Source organism: Pleurodeles waltl, chromosome 8 (genome assembly GCF_031143425.1).
Source record: "Pleurodeles waltl isolate 20211129_DDA chromosome 8, aPleWal1.hap1.20221129, whole genome shotgun sequence".
Taxonomy (NCBI): Eukaryota; Metazoa; Chordata; class Amphibia; order Caudata; family Salamandridae; genus Pleurodeles; species Pleurodeles waltl.
The window spans coordinates 145,694,395-145,713,085 of record NC_090447.1 but is presented as its reverse complement, the minus strand read 5'-3'; the positions used below and the strand labels follow the sequence as shown (position 1 = coordinate 145,713,085).

The following is an 18,691-nucleotide window of genomic DNA, read 5'->3' as shown; positions in this document are numbered from 1 at the left end:
TAGTTTTCATATTTTGCTACTTAAAATACCACTTGTCCACAGGTGTTTTTTGTTGTTACTTCCAGATACCTGCCCACATTGAAATAAAAACATTAACGAGATTTATGTTTTGTTGTTTTTATTAAACCAATATAAATTAACATATCAAGTTTTACCACCTCATTCCGTCACAACTAGAGAAAAATGAAAGTATTTCAAAAATAAATTACTTGAATTTGCGCTTCCTGTAACTAGGCCAATACCCTATAATGGGGTTACTTAAAAAGTAACTACTGAGAAATATTAAAAAATCTACTGATAATACAAAGTAAGAATGATGCTGTACCATCTATCCCATTTTGACGGCACTTTGTATTTCATCCTAAGTAGTCTGTGGTGAAACCTAAACACGTCTGCACTAGTAATGCATATTCGGTATTTAGATATGGATGAATATACATATTGATATTCTATGTATTTTGTAATCCAATTGTGTATTCAAATGTGTTTGAAGATAAACTCTGAATTCAGCAAATAACCTTAACATGTTTAGTCCCTTCCTAAATAAAACTAACTTGCATTATCAGTTACTTTCTAGCAAAAATGTCTAAACTGAGGCCACTCTTTCGTTTCTCAAAACAAAAAAAGAAATGATATGGTGTGCATAAACGTTACACTCCATAAATAGCAAAAATATATTTTATTTATAATTTACAGTTCCACAAGTGAAAATTGTACAATTTTACTTTACAAATACAATTCTATATGTTTTAATCTGCACAAATCTACAGAATTGTCGCACATTGAACACATGAAACTGTGCAGGCAGTAAGAAATTCAAATACAAAAATGTATTCATTAATCAAAGTATATAGCCGAGGACCCTGCCCCCAGCACAGCTTTTTATATAAAAGTTATATCAGCCCCTAAGGGCATACTTTTACAACAGCAGCATTTTAAAAAATAAATACTATATCTTCTGCAATTCATTTAAGCTGAAGGAGACTCAACCTTCTCCGTTTTAATTTCAGTAACTGTAGTTTTACTTTCTTCTGGCTCTGTTTTAATTTCAGTAAGCGGAGACTTGCTTTCTTCTGTGCAGCCTGTAGGGTTCTCTTTTGGCTCCTCTTTGATTTTAGGACTACTGACTTCAGGGGTACTTAATGTTTCCTCCAGCTCCTGTTTGACAATGTTCAACATAACATTAAGTGGGTTTTCAATAAGGGTCTTGCTAGGAGATGGTGTGCAATCCAAAAACGAAGAGGTCTACAAATTAAAGATTTGTTTAGTTATTTAATATACACATAGGTTCACATAATTGAAAACATCAAACAATAACCTTTTGCACACAAATTTATAGTAATCTTTAACAAATACTTTTTGTAAGTGATTTATAGTGATCTTTAAAAATGAGGAACAAATTCACAGCCTGACAAGTATTTATGTTCAATTAACATATGCCACAGACCCGTAAAATTCAAATGTCTGGTTATGTGCATGGGAGCACAAGTAACAAAATACCCACACACCTTGAAGGAACACCAACAATAATATCTACCCAAAACCTGGATCAAAATGAAATATTATACAATGACCCAATGTTCGAGAATTCCAAATATTCCCACACCAAAGGGGATATAATAATAATGATAATAATAAAAAACATTGGCAAAGACAATAGGTCTCGTGTATGCAAGAGATACTGGCTTTGCCAATATTGTTTTGCACTGCTGCACACCAGGTGGCAGCAGTTAAGCATGGCTAAAAGTCAGCATGGAGTGTCGTGGAATAGAGTGGAATGTTATGGAGTGGCACAGGGTAGTAGAGTTGTGTTTCGTGGAGGGAGTAGGATCGTGGAGTGGAAAGGTGCAGAATGGGGCAGGGTGTCTGAGTGGAATAGAGTGAAGTGAATAGTGTGTTGTAGAGTGGTAGAGTGGAGGGTGTTGCGTAGAGTGGCTTAAAAGTGCAGTAGTCATACATTAGAGTGGCATAGGGTACAGTAGTGTAGTAGAGTGGAACAGCAGAGTGAAGTAGACTGTTGTGGAGTGTCAGTGTGGAGTAGAGTGGAATAGTGTGTTGTATAAGAGTGGAGTAAAGTGGCATAGAGGGAGTTGCGTAAAGCCTTGTAGGGAGGAGTAGGATGTTGTGAAGTGGCATAGAATGGAGTAGAGTGTCGGAGTGGAGTAGAGTTGAATGAGCAGAGTCCAACTGTAGTGTTGTGATGTGTCATGTCAAAGTATGGTGTTGTAGAGTGGCCTAGAGTGAAGTGCTGAGAGAGAAAACTGACAGAGAGCAGTGGCATGGAGTGCAATCTGTTTTTAGTGAAGTGGTGTAGAGCGCAGAGGAGTACAGTAGAGTGCTGCAGCAAAGAGTGCAGTGGCACAGAGAGGAGTAAAGTAGCAGAGTAGATTGTTTCAGAGTAGAGAGAAGCAGAGCGGAGTAGTGCAGGGTAGATTGGAGGGCAGAGGTGTAAAGTAGAGTGGCAAATAGTGGAGTGCAGGGATGCAGAGTAGATAAGAGTTATGTAGAGTGCAGTGTTGCAGAGTAGAGTGGCAGAGTTCAGTGGCGGAGAGTGAAGTATTGCAGAGTAGTGTTGTAGAGTGCAGTGGTATGGAGCAATGGCAGAGTACAGAGGTGTAGAGTGGCATATAGTGCTGTGACGTAGAGTGCAATGGAACAAAGAGGCAGAGTACAGTGGCATAGGGTGTAGAGTACAGTGCATAGGAGCTGGCATAGAGCATTGGTTTTGAGTAAAGTGGTGTAAAATGCATTGGCGTGGAGTGGAGTAGAGCAGAGTGGTGTAAGGTGGAGCTGTATAGAGTTGGGGTGGCCTGGCACAGAGTGGAGTCGATGGAGTAGAGTGTAGTGGCCCAAACTTAAATGGGGTAGTGCAGTGCACAAGTGCATAGCATCCGTGTGGGTTTAATGTGCTGATAACTTTGATACCAAACTTCCCAGTACTCAGTGAAGCCATCATGGTGCTGTGGAGTTCGTAATGACAAACTCCCAGACGTATACCTAATATGGCTACCCTGCACTTACAATGTCTAAATTGACTTAGACACCATAAGGGCATATTGCTCATGCAGCTATGCCCTCACCTGTGGTGTAGTGCACCCTGCCCTAGGGCTGTAAGGCCTGCTAGAGGGGTGACTTACCTATGCCACAGGCAGTAGTTTGTGGGCATGGCACCCTGAGAGGGGTGCCATGTCGACTTAGCCTTTTTCCCCCCACCAGCACACACAAGCTGCAAGGCAGTATTCATGTGCTGAGTGAGGGGTCCACAGGGTGGCATAATACATGATGCAGCCCTTAGAGACCTTCCCTGGCCACAGAGCCCTTGGTACTATGGGTACCTTTTACAAGGGCCTTAACTGTGTGCCAGGGCTGTGCCAATTGTCGGCACAAAGGTATGGTTTTAAGGAAAGAACACTGGTGCGGGGGCCTGGTTAGCAGAGTCCCAGCACACTTTCAAAGTTGGCATCAACACTAAGCAAAAAGTGGGGGGTAACCATGCTAACAGTGGCATTTTCGTACATCAACTTTCCACAAAAAATTAAAAATCCTCATGAGGCAAAAAATACAGAACCAGACTTGCTCTAGCTGAAAATAAAAGAAGTTTTAGGTCACTTGCAGAGGTGGATGTGAAACCATAGAACTGCAAGTCATGGTAGAAATTGGTTGACTCTGTGTTCTCAGCTATGCACCAAGGGCTAGATGGAAAATGTCACTTACCCAGTGTACATTTGTTCGTGGCATTAGTCGCTGCAGATTCACATGCTGTGCATAGTCCGCCGTCTGGTGTTGGGTCGGAGTGTTACAAGTTGTTTTTCTTCGAAGAAGTCTTTTTGAGTCACGAGACCGAGGGACTCCTCCTACTTTGGTTCCATTGCGCATGGGCGTCGACTCCATGTTAGATTGTTTTCCCCGCAGAGGGTGAGGTAGGAGTTGTGTATGTTAGTAATAGTGCCCATGCAATGGAATGAATAAGTATGTACAAAATGAAGGTTAAAGTAATATATTTACAAATGTACAAATGTTGAAGATTACTTCCAAACGGCTACAGGCTCCCGGGGAGGCGGGTGGGCGCATGTGAATCTGCAGCGACTAATGCCACGAACAGATGTACACTGGGTAAGTGACATTTTCCGTTCGGTGGCATGTGTAGCTGCAGATACACATGCTGTGCATAGACTAGTAAGCAGTTATCTCCCCAAAAGCGGTGGTTCAGCCTGTAGGAGTGGAAGTAGTTTGAAATAAAGTTCTTAGTACAGCTTGACCTACTGTGGCTTGTTGTGCAGATAACACGTCTACACAGTAGTGCTTAGTAAATGTGTGAGGCGTAGACCATGTTGCTGCCTTACATATTTCGTTCATTGGAATATTTCCTAGAAAGGCCATGGTAGCACCTTTCTTTCTGGTTGAGTGTGCCTTTGGTGTAATAGGCAGCTGTCTCTTTGCTTTAAGATAGCAGGTTTGGATGCACCTAACTATCCATCTAGCTATACCTTGTTTTGATATTAGATTTCCTGTATGAGGTTTTTGAAATGCAATAAATAGTTGTTTTGTTTTCCTAATTAGTTTTGTTCTGTCAATGTAGTACATTAGTGCTCTTTGATGTCTAATGTATGTAGTGCTCTTTCAGCTATTGAGTCTGGCTGTGGAAAGAACACTGGCAATTCTACTGTTTGATTTAAGTGGAACGGTGAGATGACCTTTGGTAAGAATTTTAGGTTTGTTCTTAGAACTACCTTATTTTTGTGTATTTGAATAAATGGTTCTTGTATAGTAAATGCCTGAATTTCACTTACTCTTCTTAGAGATGTAATGGCAATGAGAAATGCAACTTTCCACGTTAAGTATTGCATTTCACAAGAATGCATAGGTTCGAAAGGTGGACCCATGAGCCTTGTCAAGACAATGTTGAGGTTCCATGAAGGAACAGGTGGTGTCCTTGGTGGTATTATTCTCTTTAGGCCCTCCATAAACGCTTTAATGACAGGTATTCTAAATAGGGAAGTTGAATGAGTAATCTGCAGGTAAGCAGATATTGCTGCGAGATGTATTTTTATGGAATTGAAAGCTAGATTTGATTTTTGTAGATGTAGTAAATATCCTACTACATCTTTTGAGATGCATGCAATGGTTGGACTTGATTATTATGGCAGTAACAAACAAATCTTTTCCATTTACTTGCATAGCAGTGTCTAGTGGATGGCCTTCTAGCTTGTTTTATGACCTCCATACATTCTTGTGTGAGGTTCAAGTGTCCAAATTCTAGGATTTCAGGAGCCAAATTGCTAGATTCAGCGATGCTGGGTTTGGATGCCTGATCTGTTGTTTGTGTTGTGTTAACAGATCTGGCCTGTTGGGTAGTTTGACATGAGGTACTACAGACAGGTCTAGTAGTGTGGTATACCAAGGTTGTCTTGCCCATGTTGGTGCTATTAGTATGAGTTTGAGTTTGTTTTGACTCAATCTGTTTACTAGATATGGAAGGAGAGGGGGAAAAGCGTACGCAAATATCCCTGACCAATTCATCCATAGAGCATTGCCTTGAGATTGCCGGTGTGTGTACCTGGATGCGAAGTTTTGGCATTTTGCGTTTTCTTTTGTTGCAAATAGATCTATTTGAGGTGTTCCCCAAATTTGGAAGTAAGTGTTCAGGATTTGGGGGTGAATTTCCCATTTGTGGACCTGTTGGTGATCCCGAGAGAGATTGTCTGCTAGCTGGTTCTGGATCCCTGGAATAAACTGTGCTATTAGGCGAATGTGGTTGTGAATTGCCCAATGCCATATTTTTTGTGTGAGGAGACACAACTGTGTCGAGTGTGTTCCCCCCTGTTTGTTTAAATAATACATTGTCGTCATGTTGTCTGTTTTGACATGAATGTATTTGTGGGTGATCATTGGTTGGAATGCTTTCAACGCTAGAAATACTGCTAACAATTCTAGGTGATTTATATGAAACTTTCTTTGATGTACGTCCCATTGTCCTTGGATGCTGTGTTGATTGAGGTGTGCTCCCCGCCCTGTCATGGAAGCATCTGTTGTTATCACGTATTGTGGCACTGGGTCTTGGAAAGGCCGCCCTTTGTTTAAATTTGTACTGTTCCACCATAGAAGCGAGATGTATGTTTGGCGGTCTATCAACACCAGATCTAGAAGGTGACCCTGTGCATGTGACAATTGTGATGCTAGGCACTGTTGTAAGGGCCGCATGTGCAATCTTGCGTTTGGGACAATGGCTATGCATGAGGACATCATGCCTAGGAGTTTTAAGACCATCTTTGCGTGTATCTTTTGTGTTGGATACATAGCTTGTATCACCTTGTGAAAATTTTGAACCCTTTGTGGACTTGGAGTGGCTATCCCTTTTGTTGTGTTGATTGTCGCTCCTAAGTATTGCTGTGTTTGACACGGCAAAAGATGTGACTTTGCATAGTTGATGGAGAAACCCAGTTTGTAAAGGGTTTGTATAACATAATCTGTGTGGTGTAAACACTTTGTTAGCGAGTTGGTTTTGATTAACCAATCGTCTAGGTACGGGAACACGTGTATTTGCTGCCTCCTGATATGTGCAGCTACTACTGCTAGACATTTTGTAAAGACTCTTGGTGCTGTCGTTATTCCGAATGGCAACACTTTGAATTGGTAATGTATTCCTTCGAATACGAACCTTAGGTATTTCCTGTGCGAGGGATGTATCGGTATATGGAAATACGCGTCTTTTAGATCTAACGTTGTCATGTAGTCTTTCTGTTTCAGTAGTGGTATTACGTCTTGTAACGTGACCATGTGAAAGTGGTCTGATTTGATGAAGGTGTTTAGTGTTCTGAGATCCAATATTGGTCTCAGACTTTTGTCCTTTTTCGGTATTAGAAAGTACAGTGAGTAAACTTGTGTGTTCTTTTGTGTTTTTGGTACTAATTCTATTGCGTCTTTTTGCAGTAATGCTTGAACTTCTAGTCCTAGAAGGTCTATTTGCTGTTTGGACATCTTGTGTGTTTTCGGTGGGACGTTTGGAGGGAGTTGGAGAAATTCTATGCAATAACCATGTTGGATAATTGCTAAGACCCAAGTGTCTGTTGTTATCTCCTCCCAAGATTTGTAGAACTGGCTTAGTCTTCCCCCCACTGGTGTTGTGTGAAGGGGTTGAGTGACTTGTGAGTCACTGCTTGTTTTGAGGGGTTTTGGGCCCTTGAAATTTTCCCCGGTTTCTTGGGAATTGGCCCCCTCTGTATTGGCCCCGAAAGCCTCCCCTTTGATGCTGTCCCTGGTAGGTAGACGTTGTTGTTTGTGAGGTGCTGGCTTGTGTGGCTTGACCTCGAAACCCTCCTCTGAAAGTAGTTTTGCGAAATGTGCCAAATGTGCCTCTGCCCTGCGGGGAATAGAGTGCGCCCATGGCTTTAGCTGTGTCAGTGTCTTTCTTTAATTTTTCAATTGCAGTGTCCACTTCTGGTCCAAACAATTGTTGTTCATTGAACGGCATATTGAGCACTGCCTGTTGTATCTCAGGTTTGAAGCCGGATGTGTGCAGCCATGCGTGCCTCCTTATCGTTACAGAAGTATTTATAGTTCTTGCAGCTGTATCTGCTGCATCCATAGAAGAACGGATTTGGTTGTTGGATATGTTTTGTCCCTCTTCAACCACTTGTTTTGCCCGTTTTTGGAATTCTTTGGGGAGGTGCTCGATGAGATGCTGCATCTCGTCCCAATGGGCTCTGTCATATCGCGCTAGGAGTGCCTGCGAGTTGGCGATGCGCCACTGATTTGCAGCTTGTACTGCAACCCTTTTCCCGGCTGCATCAAACTTTCGGCTCTCCTTGTCTGGAGGTGGTGCGTTGCCTGATGTGTGCGAGTTGGCTCTTTTACGAGCTGCTCCTACGACAACTGAATCTGGTGTCAGTTGTGATGTAATAAAAGCAGGGTCTGTGGGTGGTGCCTTGTATTTCTTCTCCACCCTTGGGGTTATTGCTCTGCTTTTAACTGGCTCCTTAAAGATTTGTTTAGCGTGCCTTAGCATTCCTGGGAGCATAGGAAGGCTTTGATAATTGCTATGGGTGGAGGACAGGGTGTTAAAAAGGAAGTCATCCTAGACAGGCTCTGAATGTAGCGATACGTTATGAAACTCTGCTGCCCTAGCTACCACCTGAGCATACGCTGTACTGTCCTCAGGTGGTGAGGGCTTAGTGGGGTACGACTCAGGGCTATTGTCCGATACTGGGGCGTCAGAGATCCCATGCATCCTGGTCATCTTGGCTCATGGTGGTATGAGCTGGTGATTGTGACGGAGTCTGTGCCGGTGGTGGAGAGGGTGGTGGAGTTACCTTCTTCACCACTTTTGCTTGTGGTGTTTTTTCTTGTTGTTGGAAATCTAGTTTCCTTTTTCTTCTGATTGGGGGAAGGGTGCTGATCTTCCCTGTACCACTTTGTATAAAGATCCGCTTTTGCGTGTGATCTACAGCTGTTGTTTGTAATTCCTCCTCAAATCTGTGTTTTTGAAGTTGGGAGGACAGTGATTGTTCCTCTGAGTAGGAACTGGCTTTCGGTTCGGTTGCTGGGCGTTTTGGCACCGAAACCGTGTCTTTTGTTGTTTTCGGCTCCGAAGAGATTTTCCTCTTTTTCGGTGTCGTACCTTCTTGGCGTCGACCATCTTCGGTGCCGCTATCTCTGTGCCGAGCAGCTTCGGTGCCGCTGTCTCGGTGTCGACCCTTTTCTGCGGCAGTTTCTCGGTCCCGAGATTGCTGCGTGCCTGTGTCTCGACCTGAGTCGGACGATCTCGGCACCAGCTCACCCTTTTTCGGTGCCGATGGACGGTCACCTACTTTATGGGTTGAGCCATGGCCTGTCGGCAGTGGCGTCCCCTGGGCTTTGTCTGTTTTTCTGTGTGATGCTTGTTTCGACATCTTACTCACGGTTTCTTCGACGTCGAATTCTTCGGAATCCGATTCGTGGATGGAGAATGTTTCTTCTTCTCCCTCTTCCTCGAACCGTTGTTGTCCTGTCGGCGTGGACGCCATCTGCAACCTTCTGGCTCTTCGGTCTCGGAGCGTTTTTCTCGACTGAAACGCTCGACAGGCCTCACACGTTTCTTCTTTGTGCTCGGGTGACAGGCACAAGTTACAGACCAAATGTTGGTCTGTATAGGGATATTTACTGTGGCATTTAGGACAGAATCGGAACGGGGTCCGTTCCATCAGTCTCAATGTTGCACGCGGTCGGGCCGACCAGGCCCCGACGGGGGATCGAAATTACCCCGAAGGGCTACCGGAGCTCTTCAAGATTCAGTGTCGATTCTAATCTAACCCGATACCGAACGAAACAATACCGACAAATTTTCCGTTGATTCTGACTAACTTTACGACCCGAAACACGGAGCGAAAAGGAACACGTCCGAACCCGATGGCGGAAAAAAAACAATCTAATATGGAGTCGACGCCCATGCGCAATGGAACCAAAGTAGGAGGAGTCCCTCGGTCTCGTGACTCAAAAAGACTTCTTCGAAGAAAAACAACTTGTAACACTCCGACCCAACACCAGACGGCGGACTATGCACAGCATGTGTATATGCAGCTACACATGCCACCGAACGTATCATTATTCTGAATAGCAATTACCTTATTGGGATTTGCAGAAAATCACAATTAGGTCATCTGTATTTGAATGTATGAAACTCCAGGAGTTTCATTAAGCATTTCCTAATGGCTTGCAAATCGACCTACCTACATACTGCTGTGATTCAGTATTAGGAAGGGATGCCCTTGACATGCCCCTTCCTAGTCCAGAACTGGTATGTATTTGGAATGCCAAAGTACGATTCGGTAACATGTTACCGAATCGCAGATTGGAATTCATACATACAAAAATGCATTTTTGCCACACCGCAAAAATGCATGATACATACGGCCCATTATTCAGAGAAATGTAAGACCCACTGTATACCTTTTGTATTCCACAAAAGAAAGTTCAGGAGTCTCATCAGGGTGACAAACTAACACTGCTAACAAATTGCATCCCCATGAGTAACAGCCCACAACAGAAGCAAAACTAGTTTTTGGTATTAGCCTAATGAAAAGTAATAGGCAAAGATCCATATACACACACATACAATGTGACACATGGTTACTAATGCAGGAATACCCAAAGTGAATTTAAAAGGAAATTATGCTAGATCATCAACTGAATTAAATGATGACTAAAGGCAAACTATTGTTTTGTACAACATCAAGGAAACTCTCCATATTTATATTACACAGCAGAAGAGGATAAGAATAGACCTTAACGTTTCTTACCTGTAACGCACAATATAATGAGCGTCACCTCTAATTTAAATAAAAAATAAATAAAAAATAAGACTTCCCAACTGCAGGCAGGGGTCCAAGAAAAATGTACATGCTGTCACTTTGTCGTCACGGGGTGCAACAATGCAGTCATAAGCAGCCCTCCCTCCTCCTGGGTGGAACGGACAGAGGTATCCTTGCAATCTTTATATGTCCCATATCGCCTTCAAAAAACTGAAGCGACTGCCACCAGCTGGGCGTGATGAGATATTGGTTGTCCCTAGGTTCTTAAAGACACAGCCTCTATTTTAGCCATAAAATGTCAGGCTACGAGACTACTCTACCCTGCTCTTCCTCATTTCAATCATAAAGAAGGGTTTGTGAAGGTGATTTCCACTGTTTGCAAAACATCCTAAATTACACTCAATTTTAAAATATAGGCCCTTTTGGCTTCATGATGAAGATTTGAGTCTTTATAGACCAGGTGTATAGACTGCATTATAAGTCTTCTTAAGCGTCTCCCCACAGGCCTTCATGAAGAAAGGCGAGATTCTCTACTTAAGAAGATACATTAAAGAAATGCTGCGGGGTCCCTGCATGTGGGCGTGACTATTCAGTGGTTATGACTATACATGGAAATCCCACATCGGAGAACTACATTTCTGGTGACTACTCTACTTGCAAATTTCTCATCCTTTGAATACTCCCAGGGCGTCAGGTTGGTCCGGAAAACTTTTCCATAGAGCTTCCTACGCAGCAGGGGTGCTGAATTAACTGATGCTGCAAATGACGTTCTTGCGACTCCAAGGTCCCCATAAAGTGCTCTACTAACATCAGAATCAGGGTTGCAGTGCAAAAGAAAATGCAAATCTTATGTTGGCCTCAAACCATCTACTGAATAGGGGGTGGGAGGGATAGGTGATGAATCTGAGTGTCCACCACAAGTATCAATCCCAAAAGTATGTAACCTTCTTCTACTTCTCCCAGCAGATTCCTATCATTTGAAAAGGTTACCCAGCAATAACCACCTCTGAGATGTTCTCAATGGATGGTTATACTAAGAGTCTTAGAACACAGATCAAGCAAAATGCCCATTCCTTACCTCAGAGTCTAAGCAAAAGTGTTTGGCAAACATGTGAAGGGACACCCAAGTGACAGCCCTGCAGAAGTCACCTACAGGAACTCTCTAACCAAAATAGATCTTCACAACATGGCTCTTAAGGAGTTTGCCCTTATGGGTCTCTAGAAAGTAACAGTGACAAGTAAAAACAGCTTGATAGTTAGGAGACGTTAAGAACTGTGAAGGGGTTTAAATGGCAACCACATCGCAGGGTTCAGGTAAGTGGCTCCTCGACTTCAAGAAAGATGCTGACAGCTTGGTGAAGTGCTGGAGGCCCTCCGAGGCTTTTGGAGGATGCACAGCTACAGGACAAGTCTGGCTGTCACTATTTTCAGACAGGAGCAAGTAAGCCGGCAGGGTTTTGTGCCAAAGTCCACCAGCATTCCACAATTCTCGCTTCTTCAGCTCTTCATGGTCCTTCTTGTGTCAGACAAATCTGATCTTCTGGTGTCAGGGGGCCTAAATAATACATTTGGGGGATTTAAGGAGAGTGGAGAGCAGTAGCCAACGGTCTACTTACTCTTGGGGTGACTACACCTACTATATTACCACTTCTTGTTGGAAGAGGGCATAACCCTGTCCCAGAGTTCATAGTTCCACCAAAAATAAGATGATAGAACCTTTCCTTCATGGAGCACATCAGGCTGCCCACCTCAGGGGTATGACTAGCCAGGTAGTGAACCATGCCTGTCTGCAAAGGTAATTCTCTGCCTGTCCTGGTGCCAAATGGGGCTCAGAGCAGGGGTAGCAACTCCCAGGACTGGGAGAAGCCAGGGTCGCATACCAAAAGCAGCAAGGTCTTTATAGTCCCTGGCCTTGGTATGCAGATTCACTAGCCATCCTGCTGGTGGCGGTGAGAACACCATCCTCCGGAGCAGGCATTGTTTCTGGCCTCTGAGAGCACTGTCTCTCACCTACTTGGAGTCAGAAACAGGTATTTGGTGGCAGGGTGGAGAACGAGTAGGATTTAGGGGGCCCCTCCTGGGTGCATGACGTAGGAAAGTCCCTCTTTCTGGCATGGTTACCCCCACTTTCTGTCTGAGGTCGTGTGCTTCAACTATTTTCACTGGGATACTGCTAACCAGGACTCCAGTGATTGTACGCTTTCCTCCACATTTTGTTGCCATGGTACTTCTTACACCCACAATTGGCATACTGGTGTACCCGTTTGAGTCCCTAGTATTTGGTACTTATGTACCTAGGGCATTGGTACACCAGGAGTCCCTCTATGGGCTGCAGCATGTATTATGCACCCCTTGGGAGCCCATGCAAACAGTCTGCAGGCTTGCCATTTGCAGCCTGCAAGAAAAGGTGCATGCTGGTCACTACACCAGGTCACAGTTAGTCACTCCTATGGTAGGCCCTTCCAGCCTCAAAATGCAGGGTGCAGGTCCTTGTGTGTGTGAGCAGAGGTGCACCTACAAACTCTAGTTCCTATCTCCTGGACTTTTTAAGTGCAGAGAAGTCTTTTTAGCTATGTACTGGCCACAGGGTCACTTCCTGTGGTCCAGCTACATAATGGTAACTCCAAACCTAGGCATGTTTGGTATCAAGGGGGTTGGGAAGGGGGGTTAATTTCCTTAAATGACCTCCCAGTGTTGCTCCTCCAGTCTTCCAGAGTCTGCGAGCAGCCCCTCAGACAGGATTCTATCCCCCTGCTGCCTGACCAGCAGAGGCAGAAGGCAGCAAAAAAAGGATTTCCTGTGGGAGAGGGGTGCAACCTCATCTCCTTTTGGAAATAGGTGTTGCTGGGGAGGAGTAGCCTTCCCACGCCACCGGTTTGCTTTGAAGGGCACATTTGGTGCCCTCTTTGCATAATCCGGTTAGCATCAGTCCAGGGACCCCCAGTTCCGCGGCTCCTATCAGCAACCTGCAATATTTCCACTGATGTGCATTATTTGGTGTCGGCAAGACCTCGACTGCACCAAAGAAGCACAAAGGAATCGCCCTTGGATTGAAGAAGTCACGGCTGCTGGGATCTGCTGTCCTCTGGACTTGTGAAGGTGGTGGTTCCAAGGGGTCCTCTCTACCTTCTGTCCAACTCGGGAGACGGTAAGCCCTTGCCTCTTCCTCCAAGACTGAACCCCAGTGCACCAAGGCTGTTGCAGCAACCAAGGCTTGTTGATTCCTGCTCCAAGGGATCTACAATCTTAAAGCAGCCCCGGCTCCCAGCACTCTACTTCTGCAAGGACAGTATCCTCTCTGCTGCTCCAGCGTCATGGAACTCCTCTGCAGGTGTGCTGCCTGGGCCTCACTGCAACTTACTATGCCTGCTGCCAGTGGGTTACTTGTGGGGGCTCAGACTGCTTCTGCTGGCTCTCCTGTATTCTGGGGGTCAGCCTGGACTCCCCTCCAAGGGTCGAGTCCCCAGGACATTGCAGGTCCCCTTCAGCTCTGCAAATCTTCAACAGTTCCAGTTGCTTGTAAGTGGTGGTCCTTCTGACCACCGACCTGTCTGCAATACATGACCGACGAGGGACAGATCCTAGGTGACTTCAGGGACTCCTCTGCAGCTCCTGGACTCCACAGCTGGACTTCCTCCATCACTGTTGACCCGGATTTTCCCCGCAGAAGTGTGGGCATTGCCTCCTCCCCACCTGGACATTCCTGCGTGGACTGGACTCTGTCCCCTTTTTTTGCAGGTTCTCATCATCCAGAATCCAACATTGGGTGCCACCGACCTGGGCCTGCTTTTGCAATATTCTGTTTACGAACCCCCATGTTAGCCTATGGGGACAACCAGGCGACTTACCTCTCCTGGTCGCTAGGGACCTTCTAGATACTTACCTCTTGGGGTTCCACTCTCTCCCAGCCCTTGGCTAACTCCTCCATTTCCTCTGGTTGGGGACCCAGTCTCCCAATCCACCTTTTTTTTTGTATGAGGTTTGACCCCCCCCCCCATAGCGCTCTTGCTACTTTATGCTATTTCCTAATACTTATCTGTGTATATTTTGTGTGTACTTAACTCCAGAAGGAGGAATGCCAATAGTAATCTAGTTTAATGTTCCTATAAAAAAGAACCTTTATTTTTGCAACACTGTGTGGTTCCTTTCAGGTGTGATAAGTTACTGTGTGACTACTGTGGTATCGCAAGTGCTTCACACTTCTCCTAGGGAGACACTAACACTATCAAATAAGGGTTGGCTGGACCCGGTATAAGGTGTAACACCATAGGTGTCCACCACACACTGGGCCAGCCTCCTACACCTGATATAATAAATTCAAATTGGCAAGAGTCTGGATTTATTAAGGCGAGGCATTTGATACCAGACACCCTAGGTTTCAGTGAAGCCATTATCTAGTTGGGTAACACGTGTTGACCTGTGCCCAGCACATACCTAAGATGGCTTCCCTGTTCACTTGTAATGTCTAAGTAATTGAACTAGACATCGGAGGAGCATATCTGCTCATGCACATATGTCCTCACATCAAATATAATGCACCCTGCCTGAGGGCTCTAAGGCCTACTGTAAGGATGACTTACATGTATTAGATACAGTGACTTGGGCATAGTACACAATGAGTGTGCCATGTCATGTTTTCACCTATGGCTTGCACCATGAGACACAGTCAGACAGGCTGTGTGCAATTTTTAGGGTGGCACAACAGATGCTGCAGCCCTTGTGGACTCTCTAGTATCTTGACCCTACGTACCAGGGGTACCATTTACTACCAGAGCATATGCCAATTGCACACAATTAGACCTCTTACCTTGTTTAGGGGAAAAGCACTGGGGACTTAGTTAACAGGACTCCAGTGCACCTTCAGTCGAAAAAGAACCTCACTACCAGTGGCAAAAAGTAGGGACGACCAGGTCCAAAAGGGTCACTGCTACACCACTCACCTCCCGTGCTCCATCACTAGTTTTGACATAAGTTTCCCATTTCCCTTTCTGTATTGTGTCAGTCAGGGATCGTGAGAATTATGTTCCTTCTTTCTCTATCAAATTTTGGGGCTCATAACCAGTCTCCCTGCTCTTTCAGGGGTGCTAGCATCCGAAGATCAGTCAGGGCCTGTATTGGGGCTACCCAGGCAGCCAGGTTGTTAGCTAGTTCAGGTCTCATCGCGCCCCCTTCATATGTGCCTCTTCAGCTCTTGCACATTCCAGGTCCTTCTCCACTTCTCTACTTTCTGCCTCTATGCCTCTCCTCAATTTCTTATTTTTTTCAGGGAGCAGACCTAGCAGGCATTGGCTTGACTAAGTGCTATAAACCACACTGTTAAGCTGCTCTACTATATCCTCCCAGAAGCACGTTATAACTGGACAGACGCAAACTACATGCATAAAGTCTATCTCTGCATTTCTACAACACACACAATCCTGGGTCCCTAGGTGGGAAAATCTTGAGCAATAGTTTGGGGGAAAAGATAGGTGGGGTGGATAGTTATACTATAGAAGTTTAAATTGCAAATTAATCGATATATCTTGCATTCCGTTAAGAATTTTGGTCCATTCTTGAGGAGTTATCAGATCCTCACAATACCACTGCCAGGAGTCCTCTATTTTGGGAAAACATCCTTTGAAGGAACAAGATTTTCTGAAAGGACAAAAGCAACCAGAGGATTTAGGTCACAAAAATCTAGACATGGCTCTGCTCTCAAGTCATTCCAAGGAAGCAACTGTTTTTTTCTGACCCAATAGGAATTATCCATTAAAAGGCATGTGCATTAGGGTGTTCTGAACATCTGTGGAGAACCCTGTAGATCTGAGCCAGGCAGAGGCTGCAGGCATCATTGGGAAGTCCAGGAGGGGTGAAGCCACAATGGATTCAGACTCTGGTGGGCTGGGAGACCTTGTTGGCACTGGTGGCCCACTTGAACCTGAGCCGGAGGAGGCAGGTGCAGTGGTGGCTTTGGCGGTTCCAGAGGCATCAAGAGTCCTTTCAAGGAGTGCAGGTCCACTGTTCACAGGAGGTCCTGAGCCTTTATCAAAGGAAGGCAGCCCTCCCGGGTTTCTGGAGTCAACAGCTGCAGGACGAATCGACTTTGTTGCAGTTTTCGACGAGGGATGCAGACATGCTGGCGGGGTTGGTACCAGGTCAGCTGCTTCTCCTCTCTGCTTTTGTGGCTCTTCAGTGTCCTGTCTTCTTCGGTCGTCAGGATCCGGTTCTCTGGTGCGAGGGGCTATGCCTAAATACTGAATTTAGGAGTGTAGGGTAGTAACCTGGGGTCACTACACCCGCCAAGATGGCCACTTCCTGTGGGAAGTGGCGATAACCATGTTACTGAGTTACACCAAGATGGCAGATTTTTTAAAGTGGTGTCGACTTCAGGCACACCTTAGAGGGTTGGACTGACCTGAGGAGTTGGTACACCTCCCTGAATACTAGATGTCCTGCCTGTGCAGGTGCCAAATAGTCGTATTTCAGGTAAGAGGTTGTCCCCAAAAGTGCCCAAAAATTTGGCAGAGGAGGGCAGATTGTAGAGGTATTACCCTAGCTCCTGAACAATCACACACCTCCGCCATGGATGACAAATTCGTACCTATGGGTTGTCCACTACCTGAGGCAACAAATAACGCCACTGTCATTCTCATATTAATTCTGCTAATTGCATTGGACAGATGCCTTTGGTGGGCGGGTGGCTGGGACCTAATCATGCCAACTTTTAGGTTTTGGTTCTTACACTGTTTTCAATTTGCTAATAAATGTCCTCCCCACCGTTTTGGCCATGGTAACTGTAAATCTCCAATAAAATTCTGTTAAAAAAATCAATATAAAATGAACTTTGAAGCTAAACTTTCAGAATATCAAAATAACTTAACAGTAGGGAATCTGTGGATTATACGAAAAGGACAGAACATTTCTATTTTAAATAAAAATGTACTTCCTATGAAATATCTGAAGTCCATAAAACATAATTTAGTCAACTAATCTGATAAAATGGCTATCCCTGTAGACTTCAGAGTCAAAGCAAGTGTGCCTTGTGAAGGTGTGGACTGAGGTCCATGTTACAACCCAGCAGATGACCAGGACTACATCTATGGACAATGCAGAAAAAGCGCCCTTAACACTGGTGGAATTGGCCAAGATGCCCTCAGGAGTCTCCTCCTTGGCACAGGCGTAGCAGATTTTGATGCACAACTGGAAATAGTATATTCCTCTGTAGCTTTGATTTTCTTGGAGCCAGTATATCCCAAGGAAAAGATGATTGACCATCCCATACTTGTGGGTCCTGTCAGCGTGAAAACTGTGGGCTCTGTGATGGTCCAGGCAGTGCCTCCTCTTTTATGGGATGAGGATGTAGGTGGAAGGCTACTGGAGTGATGCACTGGGGGATATTAAAGTCCTAAGAACCAGAGTGCTCAGAATAAGCTTGATAAAAAGTAAAATGAACAAAGTATCCAGCTCACTAATTTGTCGAGCAGAGGTAACGACAAAAGTAAGCAACCACAAAGGACAGCCGTACACAGATCCTTCAAAAGGTGAGCACCAAGTTAAGATGCCACAGAGGCTTAACAAAAGTAGAAGGGAGAAGTGAACTGGCCAACACCTGCAGAAATTGCATAACTGTAGGAGACTTAAATAATTATTGATCTGGTTGTAGGAAGCTGGCCTGCTGTGTGGTGAGGTGTTATCACCTGATACCAGGTCCAGGTGTCCCCTATTAATGAGGTGTAGGCAGTGTTTAGGAAGCCAGGTCTCTCAAGAGGTAGCTGTGGATGAGCAGCCAAGACATATCTACGAGACATGCAAAGCTTATACAATACCACTATAGTCACACAGCACTTGCACACATGAAAGAACCACACAATGTTAAAAGTAAAGGATACTTTATTATAGTAACACAAATGCTAGAATACTGAATAGGCAATCCTCCAACTGGAGGTAAGTAAAGACACTATTATATCCACATCAGCAATCGGTAAACAGCATAGAAAGCAATAGGCATAGGTAAAAGCAATAGCAGATAGTGAGGGTCCTAGGGGAGGGCCAAACCATATACTAAAAAAGTGGAATGTGAAAGGTAGTGCCCCTCCCAAGGAAATTGAATCAGCAGTGGAGAGCTTGAGTAACTAGGAACCCCAAGAGGTGAGTACCAGAGTGCCCCCCCCCAGCGACCAGGAGAGCAGATGCAAGTACCGGGTTTTCCCTAAAACCAACAGGAGGACTTTGGAAAAGGGTTGTGCAAGACCCAACTGTAAGGAAATGCCTCCTTGGCATGGTTACCCCGTGACTTTTTGCCTTTGCTGATGCTAAGTTTTGATTTGAAAGTGTGCTGAGGCCTGCTAACCAGGCCCCAGCACCAGTGTTCTTTCCCTAACCTGTACTTTTGATTCCACAATTGGCACACCCTGGCATCCAGGTAA

At 44.9% G+C, this 18,691-nt stretch overlaps 1 protein-coding gene across 1 annotated transcript in view; it reads right to left on the bottom strand.

Annotated features, from left to right (window-relative positions):
- Positions 1–662: 662 nt before the first annotated feature.
- PCF11 (PCF11 cleavage and polyadenylation factor subunit) overlaps positions 663–18,691 on the bottom strand; it is a 254,646-nt gene continuing 236,617 nt past the window's right edge. The window contains exon 16 of the mRNA XM_069203943.1: positions 663–1,245. Within this exon, the coding sequence (XP_069060044.1) occupies positions 970–1,245 (276 nt within the window). The 3' untranslated portion in view covers positions 663–969. The remainder of the gene's footprint in view (positions 1,246–18,691) is intronic.